The sequence below is a fragment of the Octodon degus genome, unplaced genomic scaffold (assembly GCF_000260255.1).
Source record: "Octodon degus isolate 3935 unplaced genomic scaffold, OctDeg1.0 scaffold00074, whole genome shotgun sequence".
Classification (NCBI taxonomy): Eukaryota; Metazoa; Chordata; class Mammalia; order Rodentia; family Octodontidae; genus Octodon; species Octodon degus.
Window position 1 is genome coordinate 10,226,515 of NW_004524650.1, and position 19,585 is coordinate 10,246,099.

The following is a 19,585-nucleotide window of genomic DNA, read 5'->3' on the forward strand; positions in this document are numbered from 1 at the left end:
TTTAGTTAGAATGCAAGCACACAGAGTTCCTTTTGCTTTATTGCTTACTAATTCTTATTTCCTGAAACTGTGTTCTAGTCCACAATAGTAATGCTATATATATATATATATATATTTTGCTGGCTTTGAGTTTAGTTTGCTCTTTTTACATTTCTGTAAGGTGTGATATTAGGTTGCTTATTTGAGCTCTTCTAATGTAGGTTTTACGTCTATAAATTTTCCTTTTCAGTCTACTTTTGCTGCATCCCTTAAGTTTTGGTATGTTACATATTTGTTTGTAGTTCTGTCAGAATTGTTCATCTCCTAGGTCTTATTTGTAGGAAAGGTGAGCTGAAGGTTGGATAAATATAAAATTAGTAAAGAAGTGGGCAATCACTCATTTAATGAGAGGGGTAATATTTGGTTGTTTGTATTTCACAGTGCTCTATAAGATATCCCCTACGCCCCACCATGAGATTCTTTTGAACAACGGGACAATAATACAACGCGGCTGACTGCATCAGATGAGTTGTCACACATCAGAAACTGCTTCTTTTTTTTTTTTGCCTGTATTTTAGGGAAGGGTCTACGGGGTGTTCAGGGTCTCACTACTAGATTGGACTCATAGTGATCCGCCTGTATACAGCCTCCCAAGAGCCGGGATTACAGGTGTGCATCTCCATGCCCGGTCTCAATTGCCATCTCAGCACACCATGGGGGCGGGGCCGGCATGACAGGCCTGGGGATTGAATCCCCGGACCCTGTGCCTGCTTCCAGGCACTTTAATCTGCTGAGTTATTTGGCTGGCCTAGAAGCTGCTTTTTTTTTTCTGAGTTTTTTGGTTTTGTGAGTATTCTGACTGCTTTGAGACATTTTTCTCATCTTTTGTCATCAATTTTACTATGACATATTTGTATGTAGTTTTCTTTTTATTTATTCATTGTAAGAATTCTTGATTCTCCCAGCACATGTAGCTTGATGTCTTTTGTAAATGTGAGAAATCCTCAGTCATTGTCTATCCTACCCAGTTGTCTCTTCTGGTATTCCAAGTAAATGTATATCGGACAATGCTATGTCCTTTTTGACCCTTACTCTTCTTCATTTTTGTTTCTCCTTCATTTTAGCTTCTTTGTTCTAATCTTCTTCTGGTTCTAGTTATCTCTTTCATATATCTAAATTTCTAGTTATGTTACATGATGGCCAGAGAATATGGTCTGCAATGATTTCCATTTCCATTGGAAATTTCTCTGGTCATTATAATACAAATATTTTCCCTCCTAGTTGCCTAGAATGCCTAGTTTATATTGTTTGAGGGAATTTTCCCTATATGTGTGATCTTTGGGCTTCAGACTTTTGCTGTACACTCACTACAATTTTGGAAGAGTGTCACATTTTTAAAAGAACACCTGATATTTTTGGTATAAGAAAAAATAATGTTTTTATCTATTGTTTACAGGTTAAGTCCTTCAAAGAATATAGATGCTTCAGTTTAAATATGCAATATTTAATAAACATTATGTTATCAAAGTATATTTTTATTAGTTTTAATGTTCCTGGTTTCTTTTTTTAATGTCCTTAATTTCTTAACCGTTGGGAAAAGTGTTTAAAGTGTTTCTCTGTGGCTATTTGTTAGATTCCTTATATTTGTAGAAGTTTATGATGTATATACTTTGTAACCATTTTATTATATGCAGAATTATATCCTTTATAGTTCTGCTTTTTCTTTTTTAAATTTTTAGATTTTTTTGTATTTTGTGAGGGTCTCACTGTGCAGCGCAGACTCTGTAGCGATCCTGCTGTTTGAAGCCTCCCCAGCGCCGGGATTACAGGCGTGTGTCCTCATACCTGGACTCCATCGCTGGCTCAAGTGTACCTGGGGGAGGGGCTGGCATGGCATGTGGTGCCAGGGATCAAACCCTGACCCCTGAGCTTGCCTAAGCTGGTGCCTAGTCTGCTGAGCTATCTCGCTGGCCCTGTTTTATTGGGATTTTATGAGAAAGGAAAGTTAAAATTCATATTCATGACTAAGGAATTGGAAATTACTGAATATTTTTATTAGTATATATTTGTAATAAATAATGATTACATTCCTCATAGGTAATTGGTACATATATATAGCATTTTAATTTTTTCTCATTTCCTCCCCGTTTTTGTACACCCCTATCTCTTGGTCCCCTTTCCTTTTGCAAAAAGTCCATCTCCATGTTTCTTACTCTCTTTTATTTTGCTCTTCATTTATATTTTGGATTTTTCATATAGGACAAACCATGTAATTTTTTCATCCTACAGGATGCTTTTTTATTTTTTATTAGTTTGGTTTATTAGTACATAACATATAATGTTTACATTTCTTGTGAGAAGTTGGAACATGTACATAACACATCTTAATGCGCTTCTTCTTTCCCTTTTCCTTCCTTCCACCTTTCAGCCATCTCTTGGATTCCCCTCTGGGTGGATATGTGTTTGCAGTATAGTGTATAATGTTTAAAGTCCTTGTGTGGAGTTGGCATAACATAACCCAATTCTTTTTTTTTTAATCCCTAATCCTTTTCCTCCCTCTCTCCTCTTTCTCCTCCCTCCATCTCTTGATCCCCTCTCCCTTTCAGAAGAAGCTATCTCTCTGTGTCCTATTACCTACCTCTTATTTTGCTCTTTTTCTTTTTTCTTATATTAGAGAAACAACATGTGCCTGATTTATTTCACTTAACATATGGCCTCAAGATAGGTCCATTGTCATACAAATAACTTGTCTGTCCTTTATGGCAGAGTAGCACTCCACTGTAAAGAAATACTACCACATTGTCTATCTGTTCATCTGTTGGTGGACATACTAGCTGCTTTTATGATTTAGCTATTATGAATTATGCTGCTATGAATATGGCTATATATGTACCTTTCTGGAAGATACATAAAGGAGGAATAACTGGGTCAAATAGAATATGTACATTTAGTTCTTTGTGGAATCTCTGTACTGATTTCCATAAATGGCCGTACTAGTTTACAGTTCCACTCACAATGTAGAAGGGTTTTTTTCTCCATAGCCTTGCTAGCACTTGTTATTAGTTGGTTCCTTGATGATAACTGCTTTTATCTGAGCAGAACTTCAGTTGCACAAGAAATAACATCAAGAATCAACACATAGGATCATGTAAAGATTCTGTACAGCTAAAGAAACTGTCAACAGTGTGAAGAGACAACCTCTAAAACCAGAAAAAGTACTTTCCAACTATTCTTTGGACACAGGACTAATATCTAGAACATATAAACAACTCACAGAAATTAGACCCCACTCCCAGATAAAAGACTGAAAATAAAGGGGAGGGAGACAAAGTGAAATGAATAGACATTCTTCAGAAGAAGTATAATTGACCAATGAATACATGAAAAACATTGAGTATCTCTGGCCGTTAGAGAAATGCAAATTAAAACAATCCTGAGAAATTGTTAAATCTTGAATGGCCACCACTTGTCCTTTTAGTTAGAATGCAAGCACACAGAGTTCCTTTTGCTTTATTGCTTACTAATTCTTATTTCCTGAAACTGTGTTCTAGTCCACAATAGTAATGCTGCTCTAGTGTTTTGTTTTTTTTTTTTTTTTTACCTTTGCCCATTCCTCCAGTTACAATACTCTGAACCTGGTAAAGGTCTCAGGTAGCTCTTCCCAGAATATATTTCCTCTTCTAAGGATGTTCGTCACTGTTGCTGTTCACTCAGCATTGTCCTGGAGAGCTAGAATAGTCTGTCAGTAGCTCTGCATCTTAGCCTGTGAGGTAGATTTAGACATAGGGGTAGTATACAAATTCAGTGTCATTCCATAAATCAAATAAATTAATAGTGTAAGAATCAGGGTATTAATAGTTAATGAGTAAATACTAGATGTCAGGTCCTGTGATATGTGTTTTGGGTACACTGCATTATTTAATCCTCACAATTTTGTAAGTAGGTTTCATCCCTCTTACTGATGAAGCATTAAATATAAAGAGAAATGAAATAACTTGGCTCTGAGGTAAAAGTTGTGGAGTTGTTTTCAAGCTCAGGTTTGCGTACCTTCAAAGTTTTCTTCAAAACAGTGGTTGTTCTGGGACTTATACAATTTAGCTGAAGTCCTTTACCTACTGTGAGACTTATTTTGGCTAAGGCATATTATAGGGTCCTCCTTCTACTTCATTTGAATAGAATAAATTTAATATATGCTACTCACTGGGAACATAATGAATTATTTTTATTGACAATTTTTCAGTATGTATGTGTCCAATATAGGATTGTTCACTTAAATAGCACTACAGTTTAAAAAACAGAAGTAGCTATTGATTGGCTTATCAGTGTTAAAGATAATTAAAAATCTGAAACAATACCAGTTTTATAAATGCTTTAGTAGTCCTTTACACAATAGTGATGTTCTGTTGATCACATTTTAGTTTAGTGAATGGGATAAATTGGGAATCATATATTTGGTAAGTCGCTTACGCTTCACAACTGCTTCTTTTGACTTAAGCTTTCATTCACTCTTCATGTGGGTAGGCCAAATGGAAAGTCTTTTAACCACAGTTGTTTGAATGGAATTACACATTTGTCTGTTAATGAATACTTTGTTTTCTAAATAGTACATTGTTTTCTATACTACTTTGTAAACATTTATAATACTAAAATTTTCAATTAAATATCTTATCTTAAAAATAAAATTTCAAAAAATTTAATAAAACTTGTTAACAGATCTGTTTGTCAATTAGAAAAGTAGTAATGGCTGGTTGGTGATTTGACATCACAAAAATATGTGCTTTTTTGTCTCTCTTCATTAAGAAAAGTACAAAAGAAGCATACTAATACATTTTGTCTCAAGAAAATAAGTTTCTTTTTATATTTTTAGAACTTTATAATACAGATAAAACATCAGAGGATTATAGAACAGTTTTTATATCTGCACCCTACCTTTCTACCTTTCAATAAAGTTTTAAATCAGTAAAAGAGTTTATCCTATGGATGTCAAAATGTTGAGGTTCTTCCCACGGAGTATGAACAACTTTGTATTTTTCTAAATGATTAATATCTTAAGCAAATGAATTAATGGACTTTCATAATGAGAGATTTACTGAGTTAAAAATCTACCAAAGTTTAAGAAAAGTACACACTTCTGTCTGAAATTTTAAATTTATTTGAGTTTGCTTCGTTACTGGAATATTAGGAGAAAACTAGCAAATATTTCTTATGTTTGGGGCCTCAGAATAGACATACTCTTCATGCTGATAAATTTTTGATAGTTAAACTTCTTAATCTGATTGGCTTGAGAGACATCTACAAGATTAGTAAAAGAAAAAAGGTCATCTTGAATATTAAGGTTGTGTTATTAGTATCTTATATTTGTAAAATATTTCTGTTAAATAATAAAGTTCTGTTAAATAATATTCTGTTAAATAATGGTATCAGGAATAAAACTGATGAAGTTTAGTGTAATTTGGTGATAGATGGTAAAACGACATACTATATTATTGTTATTATTTTTAACGTATATTGTAGAGGGTCTCACTATGCAGCTTGGACTCATAGTGATCCTCCTGTTTTCAGCCTCCCCAGCACAGGGATTACAGGCGTGTGCCACAACACCGAGACTCTGGTCAGCTCAGCTTGCCCGGGGGATGAGGACGGCATGATATGTGGTGCCGGTGTCTGAAACCTGGCCCTTGTTTGCCTAAGCAGGTGCTTAGCCTGCTGATCTATCTTGCTGGCCCTACATACTATATTAGATCATTAGTTTGTCATGGCAGTGTCCCATACTACTGCCAATAAAATACTGTATGTGCTTGATGTATTTTATTTTTGTTTATAAGCTGTACATCTTTTAGATGTTCAGACTCAGTGACATTTTTAAAAAATATTGCCAGTAGAAAAAGACACCCATAATGTGCAGTCTTCATGATACAGATAGCAATGCAGTGTCGGTGTTAGTCATTTTTTGCCATGTTTTCATTGCTCAAGAATCAACTTACCTATACATTACAAAACTATAGTTGTAAATCATGGTAAAGGTCCAGTAGTGTATCTCACTCTAGTTTTGTCCCTATTTTAACCTAGTATTAAATGTTATTGCTTAACAACTGTGTAGTATTTATAGTGATATTAGAAAGCATCTTGGAAATCATCTTCCCAAGTTTCCTTCAGCAGTGTTCCCTAGCAATGGCGTAACTACTGAGTCATTTCAGTTCACAGTAACGAAATCCTTTCCAATGTCAAAAGCTTCCTGCTTCTAATTTTTCTTACTTGTTAGGTAAAATCCATATCTTGATGAATTTAATACATTAATTGTACATTCTGCTCTCTCTGTATAACCTACATTTGAAGATTGTTAACCATGTAGACTAGTTGTTAGACTAAACATCCTATATCGTTGCTTTATTATATAGCACAGTTTTCTGGCCAGCTGATGCTAGATGCCTGTTTTCTTTTTTGGCAGAACCATGGATTGAACTCAGTAGATAACTTTATAAATGTTCTGTATTTTTTATTTCTTCCTCTCAGTATGACATCCAAAATAGGATACACCCTGAGAAACATGATTGTGTACTTCTCTTTTGAGTTGTGAGGTTTAGGATACGTGTTTGTACTTTGTGTATAGTATATATAGGCTTAAAAACTGTAATAGTTTATATACAGTTAAGATTTGTTTTGTATTTAGGATGACAGTTGTGAATGGTTTTCTCTTGACCCAAGCTTATATATTACTAACTGAAGTTGTCATCTGCTTTTAAGGATAATTTAAAGGAACATAGAGTTTATGAAAACCTGACAGATCTAACTATAACTCAGTTAGTGGGTAATATAACTTATTTATAGCTGTGTAATATAATTATTAGTGAACTACTGTAGAATCAGGTTAAGTTCTAGTGTTTTTTGTGTGAAATTATACCTCATGAGAAAGGTTGTTATTATGTAGTAAGCACCCACAAAATGTTAACCTACTTATAATAATATAATTAATAATATACATAAAAGAATGAAATTAAGTTAATTTTCTATGAGAAAAAGAATTATTCATGAACAGAAAGTGGACAGCATAGATTTGATGACAGGAAGGTTGTATCTAATCTGAATTACTGAGTGACCTAGGAAGCTTGCTCAGAGGGATTACAGAATAATTATGTTAATATGCAATTATCACCTCATTTCTTCTGTAGTAACCTCAAGATGTAGTGTAGTGAGGGTGTTATAGCAAGTGCTGATAGTTTGCAAAAATACTGATGTTTGAGATTTTGGAGACAATAAGTCTAGCTTGAGGCATATAAGTGATGATCTGTCATCTTGAAGACAGATCTGACCTTTGTACTTTTTTTAATGCTCGCAGTATATAACTAGGGGCAGTTATAGCTGTAGAACTCATTATGATTTTCTAGACACTGAAATATGTTTTATGTAGATTTAAAATTCCCATTTGCAGCTTTTTAAAAAGTGTGTGAATATTTTAAAGAACATCTTCGAGTTCAGTTAGAAGAAAAATTCTATAATTATATGATTATATGGGAGAGGATTTAGTGATTATGTCTAAACAGCATTTTAAAAGATACTAATTTAAAAACCTAATGTGTAATGACTGTCTTCAAATATGTCTCTACTTTGTTATAGTACCATAAAGTTGGGGTATTGATGACTGTGTTAAGTATATTTGACCATGTAAAAGTTGTTTAAAAATGAGATAGCATAGAATTAAGGAAACATTTATAGGTCAAATGCTTTCTTACCTGAATGCTATATAATCTTTTCTTAACATAGTGAAATAAATGTTATAATTCTAGATCTATTTCATTGCAGAAGAGTTTGATGATCTATTGGTTTTAATTGTATTTTAATGTAGCAGCTATAAATTTTGAGTGCTGTTACGAAGAGCAAGTATATCTGGAAAATTTTATAATTAGAATATATCTGAAAATTATAATTCTTCCTAAAATACTAGTTTTCTTAGTTTCTTTAAGTATATTTTTATGTAGGGTTTTACTATTAAGGTACTACTATGTACTACTATGTACAAGAGGAAAAGAAATGCAAAATTTTAGACAGTACTTTAAGTAGTTAACACGTGTAGGTAGCAAGTAATAATTTCTTTAAAGAGTACATAAGGATTTTTGGAAATGTTAAAGAGTTTTGCTACAGTTACTTAGTCAACAAATCAGAACCATGGGCCTGGTTCTGATAATGCCTTGATCATTATCTATAAAATAGTAACTTATTTATGGGCAATCAAGCCAGGTTTCATTGTAAAGATGTGAAGAAAATCTTAAAGAAAGGTCTAATGTCATATATTTTATAACTTATGTACTTTGATTTTTTGCTAAATATGTTTTATAAATAAAATGTTATGCATATATTTTTCTGTTTTTATGCAAAACAGTTTGCTATCTTCAGACTATGACCTTATGAAAAGCTTTTATAAAGCCATTCTGGTAATGAGGATGCAGTCTCCAAGCCGACATGATATTTTCATAGTTTGTCACCCTGCTGTTCGGGGGGTACCAATGAAGTTGCTTTAAATGGGAAGCGTCTGTTCCATCTCTGAACCTCTAACACCATAACAGATGGGTGGAACATAGAACATGGAAGGTTTTACCTCTGAGGTGGTAACAGTGAAGCCACTCATTAACACTGAATTTACCACTTCGTTAGCAACACTGCTTCCTGTTGAGAAAAGCTAATACAGGCTTTCAAATTGACTGAGCATATATTTGTCTACCTCTGTGATTATGATAAATAGGAACGGAAAGTGTCTTTCAGGCTACTTTTTTTCTAAACTATCATTTATTTCAGATTTATGAATTGTTACTACTGGGGCTTTCTACCTAATTTAATGAGAAATATCAGGGCTGAGTAATAGTGTAACATCAAAGCTTACTTTTCATTGACATTTGTACACTCCTTCCTAACACATGTTTATGTGCTGCCCATTTTTAACTCCTGTGTTTGTGATGTGGAGACTCCTGCTGGGTGCTGCATTAGCACCATTTTGGGGCGACATCATTGAATATGATCTTATTGGAAGTCTATTTTTATTACTGTGGAAGTTTGCCAGATTCCAAACAATTTTAAAATCTATGAGGGGTGGAACAGTGCCAAAGAAAGATATTTGTGATGTTTGTTTATAATTAAGCAGTTTGTGAAAAGAATTAAGATCAAACATATAAGAGCTTGTTCTAAGTTATGAGGTAAGAAAAATGTAATTATAAAAGGTTCTTTATTCTTGAACTAGATTTAATAGTTTACAAAGCATGAAATTGGTATCATGAAGGATAATAGAAATACTGAAACTCAGAGTGTTTTTGGTTTCTAAATACTGAATTTTAAAGTCCTACTGTCCTAAATAGTTTTACTTTGCAAGATAAAAAGACTATTGGGGAAAAAATGTGCTGGATTTATTTTATTGTTTGAGGAACAAAGTCCTAGTCTGTCTTTACTATTATACAGTAGTCTAATAAGTAGAACAGTGCTCAGCACATAGTAAGTGCTCAAAAAATACTTAGAGAATGACTGATCTATACCTACTAACTACTATGTACAAGAGGAAAAGAAATACAAAATTTTGGTAGCCAGCTGAGCTGAAAACAGGAGGATCACTTACTATAAGTCCAAGCTGTATAGCAAGACCCTGTTCCAAATACATGAAAAACAAACAAACAAACAAACAAACAAAAAAAGGAATCAGAACCACATTAAGATCTGGATAGGATATTAGAATATCTCAATTTCATAGGAAGAATATTTTTCGTTTTATACTTCAGGCATCTTTTTCTTTGATTTTGCAGTTGTGTTTTTGTTCATCCAACACATATTGATTTCTTTTATTTAACAAATAATGACATCTGTGCCAAGAGCTGTACTAGGTTCTAGAAATATGAAGGTGACTAGGTTGTAGTCTCTGCCCTTGAAGAATTTATATTCTTTTAGTACAGGCACTTCCAGTACAATGTGGTAATTTCTAAGAACAGGGTACAGGAAATTTTCTTAAGAGTACAGGCATTAATTACACACATGGTATGAATGTTTTCCAAGTACTCACATGTCTGTCCTATATGCTCATAATCATTAAATCTATGAGTAAAAATGCTGCAAAATTTTTATCTATATGATATATGAAATAAAAATCATAATTTGTTTTGATGTAAAAGTTTTTAGGTCACTGCACTAGACTGTAAGATCACAAGTGGGATAATTGTTTTCAGAGGATACTTGGAATTTGCCAGTTCAGTGTATGAAATCTTAACATAAAATTTAATTGAAATTTTACTAATTTAAGATTAGTGGATATTTTAATAAGGAATATATGAAACTGAATATTCAAAGTATTGTGTTCTGTTAGAATTTTAGGAGATCATTAAACATCTTTGGAGCAAAGAATTCTTAAATATTTTAAAAAATAAGAATCACTGTTCTAATGCAAACAATTAATGTTGATAGAGAATATGTTAATTCAAGCAAAATTCTTTCATGAATAGTAATTTGTTATCCTCCTTAGGAATAAGCTCTTAAGTGACAAGACTTTTCTTTGATACTTGATTGTTCAGAATATTCTGTAATATAATCTACTTGAGTGATATAACTTTATTAGCTGTCTGTATTTGAGGTTTTTCAGCCTGTGGTGTTAGTTTATATTGTGCATATGAGTTTGTGTTGCATTTTCCTACATATTTTATATATATGCAATACTGAACTATTGCCTTGCACAAAGAACAATATTAATTTTTGAGATGCTTTTAAGATGTATATTTTTCAAGTGTTTCTTCATTCTTGGAAAGTTACTAGGATCTTGATATAAAGGGTAGAAAAATAAAGGTAATAAAAATGTGTACTTTCAACTTTCCATACACTAATAGTACTTTTTCCATACAAATCTAAACTTTTGTTTTCCATTTTCTAGACTAAATGTATTAAATGGGCTTGCCAACAATATGGATGATTTGAAGATAGACACCGATATTACTGGTGCTAAAGAAGAACTCCTAGATGACAACAGTTTTATCGCAGAAAACGAGAGTGGAGTTCACAAACCAAAAGATTGTCAAACATCATTTCAGAAAAACAGTTCATTGACGCTGCCTGAAGAACTGTCAAAGGACAAATCTGAAAAAGCCTTAAGTGGAGGCCAGTCTACTTTGTTTATACATGCTGGTGCTCCTACTATTTCTAGTGAAAACTTTACCTTACCTAAAGGAGCTACTGTTAATGGACCAGTTTCACACTCCTCCTTAACTAAAACTTCCAATATGAATAAAGGCAGTGTTTCCTTAACCACTGGACAGCCTGTGGATCAGCCAGCAACAGAATCTTGTTCAACTTTGAAAGTAGCAGCTGATCTTCAGCCGTCTACACAACAAAAAGCAAGTCAACACCAAGTTTTATTTTTGTTATCAGATGTAGCACATAATAAGAATCCAACCCATTCCATTAAAAAACTACCTACCTCTACTTCAGTTGGTTGTGACATTCAGAATTCAGTAGGGAATAGTGTAAAATCAGATAGCACTTTAATAAACCAAGTAGAGGTGGGTGAGGATAGTAAAGATCTACTAGTAAAAGATGATGATATTAATAAAATAACAGGAATTTCCTCAGGTACAGATGAATTTAGGTCAGAAAATGATACAAACTGGGATCCCCAAAAAGAGTTCATTCAGTTTCTTATAACTAATGAAGAAACTGTGGATAAAGCTCCTGCTCACACTAAAATAGGTCTAGAAAAAAAAAGAAAGCGAAAAATGGATATAAGCAAGATCACTCGTTATACTGAGGATTGCTTTGGTGATTCTAAATGTAAACCAAAAATGTTAGAAGTTGACCTTGTGGAACACAGTGAGGAGGTACAAACAGACTCACAGAAATGCACATTATCAAAAGTGAAGCCTGAATCAACTGATGAAGACTTGGAATCTGTTGATGCTTTTCAACATCTAATTTATAATCCAGATAAATGTGGAGAGGACAGCTCACCTGTTCATACTAGCACTTTTATTTCAAATACCTTAAAAAAGAAATGTGAAGAGAGTGATCCTGAGTCACCTGCTAATTTCAATACTGAAGAGCCATCATTCTACCCCTGTACAAAGTGCAATGTGAATTTTAGGGAGAAAAAGCACCTCCACAGGCATATGATGTATCATTTAGATGGGAATAGTCACTTTCGCCACCTTAATGTCCCAAGGCCATATGCATGTCGAGAATGTGGACGGACATTTAGAGATCGCAATTCACTTCTGAAACATATGATTATTCACCAAGAAAGAAGACAGAAGTTGATGGAAGAAATTCGTGAATTGAAAGAACTTCAGGATGAAGGAAGAAGTGCACGATTACAATGTCCTCAGTGTGTATTTGGTACCAATTGCCCTAAAACATTTGTGCAACATGCTAAAACCCATGAAAAAGATAAAAGGTACTATTGCTGCGAAGAGTGTAATTTTATGGCAGTGACAGAAAATGAATTGGAATGCCATCGGGGCATTGCCCATGGAGCAGCAGTAAAATGCCCGATAGTCAATTCTGATGCAACCCAGAGAAAAACACAAAAAAAGACTTTTATGAAAGACTCTGTTATAGGATCATCCAAAAAATCAGCTACATACACATGTAAGGTGTGTCCTTTTACCACTTCAGCCAGAAGTATTTTAAAAAAGCACATGGAGTATTTGCATTCCTCATCATGTATTGATTCATTTGGTAATTCTCTGGGGCTTGATAAAAAAAAAAGTGATGCCCTTGAAGAACCTATAGATATAGATAGCACTAAACCATTAATTAAACAACAATCAACCACGTTTCCAAAGAACTCTGCTTTAAAGCAAGATGTAAAACGAACATTTGGATCAAGCTCACAATCAAGTAATTTTCCTAAATTACATAAGCGACCACATAGAATACAAAAAGCTCGGAAAAGCATTGCCCAATCAGGCATAAATGTGAATAGTCAAAACAGCTCTCCTCACAAGACTATTTTGATTAAAAGCAGCACTGACCAAAAACCGAAGTATTTCCATCAAGCAGGAAAAGAAAAATCTAATGCCAAGACAAATAGCAACTATTCATATAGACACAAATACGAAAACTACAGGATGATCAAAAAATCAGGTGAATCATATCCTCTGCATTTCAAAAAACAAGTTAGTTCGTTAAATTCTTTACATCTGTTTTCATCAAGTAATTCTCATAATAGTTTTATTTCAGACACTCATAATCAAGACACCAAACGACCCGAAGGCTTCAAGGACCACAGGCGTGTAGCTGTAAAAAGAGTAGCTAAAGAGTCTAAGAAGGAAAATTCTGTTGGAGAAGACTTGGATAGCTATCCTGATTTTTTGCATAAAATGACTGTTGTGGTTTTGCAAAAACTTAATTCTGCTGAAAAGAAAGATAGTTATGAAACAGAAGATGATAGTTCCTGGGATAATGTTGAGCTAAGTGACTACACTACACAGGCTATAGATGATGAAACCTACACTGATCTTAACCAAGAACATGTAAACATATTTCCCTTATTTAAAAGCAAGGTGGAAGGTGAAGAGCCTGGAGAAAATGCTACCCTTAGTTATGATCAAAACGATGGCTTTTATTTTGAGTATTATGAAGATGGTGGAACTAACAACTTTTTACATGAAATACATGATTCTCAGCATTTAGAAAATGCAGAAACTTCATTGTCAAAGCATAGCTCTGTTTTTCATTGGACTGATTTGTCTCTCGAGAAGAAATCATGCCCTTATTGCCCAGCAACTTTTGAAACAGGTGTTGGGCTGTCAAATCATGTCCGAGGACATCTTCACAGAGCAGGATTAAGTTATGAAGCCCGTCATGTTGTTTCACCAGAACAGATAGCCACAAGTGACAAAATGCAACATTTCAAAAGAACTGGCACAGGGACACCCATTAAAAGAGTTAGAAAAGGTAAGTGCTCACATAGTTTGAGCTAATATATCTATGTTCACGTTTGAAGGATTTAAAAGTTTTGTTTGAATTTGCTCTTTATTAAAATGAAATAATTACATATTTTAGAATTTTAATAAATTCTGATATTATTAACTATTTTTTTAGCTATAGAGAAATCTGAAACCACTTCTGAACATACTTGTCAACTCTGTGGCGGTTGGTTTGATACTAAAATTGGATTGTCAAATCATGTTAGAGGCCACCTGAAAAGACTCGGAAAGACCAAATGGGATGCTCACAAATCTCCAATCTGCGTTCTGAATGAGATGATGCAAAATGAAGAAAAATATGAAAAAATCTTAAAAGCATTGAACAGCCGTCGTATTATTCCCAGACCATTTGTAGCTCAAAAACTTGCATCAAGTGATGACTTTCTGTCTCACAGTGTTTTGCCTCTGGAAGCATACCATAATGGCCTAAAGACTGAAGCTTTGTCAATGTCTGCATCAGAGGAAGAAGGACTGAATTTCTTAAATGAATATGATGAGACAAAACCCGAACTGCCTGGTGGGAGAAAGAATCAGTCTCTTACGCTGATAGAACTTCTTAAAAATAAAAGGATGGGAGAGGAAAGGAATTCTGCTCTTTCTCCTCAGAAGATCCACAATCAAACAGCAAGGAAGAGATTTGTTCAGAAATGTGTTCTTCCATTAAATGAAGACAGTCCATTGATGTATCAACCACAAAAAATGGACTTGACTATGCACTCAGGTAAGGGGGCACTTAATAACTAACTTATGCAATTTTAAAACAATTCAGTTATGCTATCTTTTGTGAAATATTTGTGGAAAATACTTTCTCAGAGTTGTTATTTAAGCTACCTTTTTGCAGAACAGATTGGTTTTTCTGTCATTACTGTGTAACTCAGCAGCTGATGCTCATCAGCACCAAGTCTCTACCTCATTTCATAGTCTGAATGTAAGGTGAGAACCAAAGCAAAAGAATACATACACACAAACAACAACAAATAAAAAGTTTGGTCTGTAAAAATAAAATTTTCCAGGGGTAAAAGGATAATTGTGGATGGGAGGGAGGTTGATGTTGTTCAAAAGCACAGCATTACTGAAGGGGGAGACCTTTGTCATATTTTTGCCAGTGCTCCAAAGTGATGATATTCTCAAGATTTAGCTGTTGGTTTTCCCACTGCTTAGGTAAAACAAACAAAGCAGACTTTAAACTGAATGGATTGGTGTCTGTTGTGTGTTGTGATTAACTCAAAGAAGCCTCTTCCTCTCCAATTCGTCATTGTTCTGTGGAATAGTTTGGTTTTGAAGAATTGTTGTGAGTATATGAAACATATTTTTGGGGGTTTTGTATTTTGTAATAGTGTTCTAATGGACCAGAAGAGATGATTTAGCTCAGTGATTATACACTAAGTTTTTCCCTTGCAGGGAATATTTTGTATTGGTAAATGACATGGCATATAAAGTAGCTAAACTTTATTTAGTATTGCTTCTGGTTTCTACTTTTGAGGCTAGAAGAATCATAAGCCTCCTCCTATGTTTCTTCTGGAGATTAAGAGTGTTGAAGGTTTATGGTGATGGTTTCATGATTAGAGCCCTAATATAAGTGTGTCTGAGGTAGTAGTAAGTGGCCAATAGATTAGTAATGAATAAAGTTCCTATAAGGAAACGTTAATTGTGTATTTCTGGCAGATACTGGGTTATTCCAAATATTTGTTAGTGCAGTTTTGATTTAAGGAAAGATTATTTTATATTTTAAGTGGTCTGAAAAATGATTTATTTAGTTGGGATTTTGGTTACTCGGGCTCTTTATGCAAAAATTCTTGGCAAAGTCAGTAGCTATCAGTATTTTTCAGAAGGATAAAATGTCGGAAAGGTGTGTTAGTTGTGTTGACCAAGGTGTAGTATACTTACAAAAGGAATTTGTACTTGTGGCTATCACGGTAATGTTGAGGAAACCAATTAAAACATGTTGAGGGATTGAGGGTTGTCTGAGCAGTTAGAAGTTTCTTATTGTTTCAACATGTTTTTCCTGTGATGACTAAGATGTTAGCTTGTTGATCATTTATTTAACACAAAGATTTTAGCAAAAAACTTCAAATCATTAACTTTCATTATTGATTGCGCATTCACATAAAATGCCCTGAATAAAATGTTGTGTCTAACAGCTGTTCAGTGGTGTGTTTTACCACCTTCTCTCCGAGCCTTCATCAGAAAGCCTAATTTAGTATCAAGCCTTTTACGGTTTTGTGGGTAAAACACTTTAATTACCACTTTGTCAACTAGACTTCTTAATTCTTTTTATTGGTAATGTTGTAGCTTTGAAACTCTTAACAGAACTATTCAAATCACAGGGTTGTATTTTATAGTTGGTTTAAGAAATGATCTGCGTAACACAGAAATCTGCAAGAAAGTGATAATAGGTGTTAAATCCGGTGGAACTTAGAGGTTCACATCACTCCTCTTCCGTCTTTCCAAACAGCATGGCTTGGCTCTAAATACTAACTATAAACTACTACTAATTATCTCCCCCTTCTTTATTAAGTTAAGCTAATTCAGTGAACGCTTTTGAAACCATCTTTGTTGTGGTACTTTCTACACACTTTAAGCTAAGAAAATTCACTTTTTGAAGTGAGAACTGGATTATAGTTTTCTTTTGAATGATAGGTATGCCTGTGAAGCTTAGAACATGTGTGCATTGCAATACGACGTTTACAAGCGCTGTTAGCCTGTCCAACCACTTACGCGCTTATGCACGAAAGAAGAGTGCTGGACTTTTGACTGGTACAGGTATGTTTGAACAGATATCGCAGCAAGACTGTTTGACACGATAGACCTTTTTTTCACCATGCTGGTGCTAATTCAGATTACATTGATAACTTTCTTTACTAAGCATTAGTTGAATCTGAATAGACTTTAAATTCAGCAACTTGTAAACTATTAACATATAATTTTAAGCAAGTGGTTCTTTTTCAGTTGGCTCATACTGACTTGATTTAGAGAGAAAGAAACAGTGGAAGTGTGGAACTTTTGAGCCTATATTAATCCCATTGATTTTTAAAGCATGCTATTTTTGAATTTTAAATTTATTTATATTAATAGATTTCAGTAAGACACCTTTCTTTGGTGGGAAAAAAAGATTGTAGTTCTGTCTTAGGGAGATGCTTTATTAGAAAAGGGAATTACAGTGAAATTATAAAAATGTAAAACTGATTTTAAAACTAAGCAACCTAATGAGTTTTCTATTAGCCTATAGATCCCATCTTTAAGATCAGGCCTTAATAATAAAACCTTAATATAATGGTCTGTTCTGACAACTGAATAGATTTTTCTTTTAATGCCCCTAAACTATATTTTGGGTTAATAAATATAGCTATATGCATAAATGCACATTTCTGTGTTATTTTTGGTTGGCTAGCCCAACCTTGCAGATACTCTTCATACTGCTATTAGTGAAACCACTTAGCTTACTCATATGTAATGTGCTTCTTAAAGCCTGCAGAACTTTTGCTTTGCTCTTTCATTTATAGTCTTTCAAACTATTCTGTATCAGCAAATCCAATTTCTTTCACCTTAAAACAGACCCCTTTTCTAAGTAAATCTATATAAATCTTTTGCCTAAAAATTCTCTTTTCATTCTAATTCTCTTGTCCTTTTAGGCCACTACCTTCTACTTTCTCTATTGTTTTTCAACCTTATTTGCTTTCTCATGCCTTATGACTTATATCAAGTAAGTTCTTCCTGACAAAAGATACTTGTATTCATGCTGGTATCTTTATTCTACTTCTTTATTCCTTGATTTGATATACAAATAATAACCAGTATTTCCATTGACTATTTATAATAAAAAGAGAGGAATAGTGAGTTTTACTTCAGGGGATTGGGACTTTCACTGTGGGGTTATAATTTTTATATAACCTCATCACTTCTGTCAGGTTTGGAAGGTGATTACAGATACTAGAAATAGAAGGAGATGAAAATGGGAGAATGTAGAAATGGGGAATTATCATCATTGCTGTCATAGCCACTAATCTTTATTGAACACTTACTATGTGTCAGGCACTATGCTATGCTGTTTATATTCATAGCATTTAACAAAAAACCATGTGAGATGTTCATACTATAATTCTGTACTTTACAGAAAGCTAGGACAAAAGTTTGTTGAACTTTTATAGTTAATGAATAGCAAAATTGAAATTCAAGTTGAGGCTGTCATAGCTTAGATCTTTATTTTTAGTCACCATCCTATACCAGGGGATCCTAACTTGAATTTCTTATTTTAGAAAGAAAGCAGTTAAGTTAGAGAACAATCTGATGATGATTGAATAAATAAGAGTTTAATTACAAAGAACTATAACATTGTTAGGCCTACTATAGCTTTGGAGGGCTTGTGAAAATTTCATTCTGACTGTTCAAGCAGGATTTTCAAATGCTTAATGGGACAGAGCCTGTCAAATCCAAACTTTGTTAATCCATTTAAAAATATTTTTACCTCATCTGAAAAGTCCTTCAAAATGTAACATTACTTTTCATTTAAAAAGCTTTATTATTAGAAAAGTAACTAGATCTGTCAGTGGTGGGAAAGCAATGGTAAGTGTTGTGAAGCAGGCATACAGAGCCTTCTCAGTAAGTAGGCAAGCCAAGCTGCCCCAGCAGTGGAGCACCAGACAACAGTTGTTTTTCTTTTTTTTTTTTTTAAATTTTTTTTTTCAACAGTTGCAGTTGTTTTTCTTAAATTAAAACATCAGATATTCTGGTTTAATTGCACAGTTGGCACTGTGTGATAAATAAGCGGGTCTTGGGTTGCAGTTTGGGCACTTGGTGTCTAAAAGGTTTGTTATCACTGGTCTAGGCCATCAAGAAAAAAAGAGGATGTTGCTTTTTAAAAAAGACTTAATTAAATATCAATCAAAATGTTGAAAGTGTTAGAAAATCAAAGTGTTAGAAGTGTTTTGTTTGGTAGTCCTTGGCAAAAACAGTGGAAATGAAGACCTGAAAAAAAATCCAAGGTATTTCACACAACTAGTACCTATTTTTAAGAAGCAAAAATTTGATTCTGAAAGTGTTTTGTCCTTATTTATAAAAGAGCTATAGTACAGACCCAGAGTGCAGGGCCGGCGAGTGAGTGAGACGACCCAGGCTGCGGGATCCCGAACAGACCCAAAGCGCAGGCCCGGCAAGTAAATTAGAGGACCCAGGCCGCGGGATCCTGAACAGACCCAGAGTGCAGGCCCAGCAAGTGAGTGAGATGACCCAGGCCATGGGATCCTGAACAGACCCAGAGCGCAGGCCCGGCGAGTGAGTGAGATGACCCGGGCCGCGGGATCCTGAACAGACCCAGAGTGCAGGCCTGCCAGTGAGTGAGACGACCCGGGCTGCGGATCCTCATTTAACCCAGGCTTCAGGCCCAGCACAGAACCCTTCAGCAGAACTCCCTGCAAAGAGGCTAGAGGCAAGACCCACCCAGCTGATTCAGGAGCAGAACATCTTGCCAGAGTGACACAAAGTGTTCAACTCTAACGGCTGCAGCAGAAAGAAGTGGAGCACAGCAACCAGATCCACACAACACCCACCTGGAGGAATCTGAACTTTGTAGATCCGGACCTGGTGCTAAGGTAATAACTCTATCTAAGCTCTACACCAAAGGTCAGAAGACAGTGGTATACAAAATGACAAAGAGAAGGAACAAA

General features: G+C 34.4%; 1 protein-coding gene across 11 annotated transcripts in view; it reads left to right on the top strand.

Annotated features, from left to right (window-relative positions):
* The window catches only part of Znf644 (zinc finger protein 644), a 108,931-nt gene that overhangs the window by 69,957 nt on the left and 19,389 nt on the right, over positions 1 to 19,585 (top strand). For 5 of the 11 annotated variants that reach the window (XM_023720279.1, XM_023720283.1, XM_023720281.1 and 2 more), the window contains 3 exons: positions 10,874 to 13,890; positions 14,038 to 14,643; positions 16,563 to 16,685. In XM_023720279.1, coding sequence (XP_023576047.1) covers positions 10,874 to 13,890; positions 14,038 to 14,643; positions 16,563 to 16,685 — 3,746 coding nt within the window. Of the gene's footprint in view, positions 1 to 10,873; positions 13,891 to 14,037; positions 14,644 to 15,083; positions 15,214 to 16,562; positions 16,686 to 19,585 lie in introns of those variants that run through there. The other 6 variants (XM_004635737.1, XM_023720285.1, XR_002822017.1 and 3 more) reach the window with 5 other exon arrangements.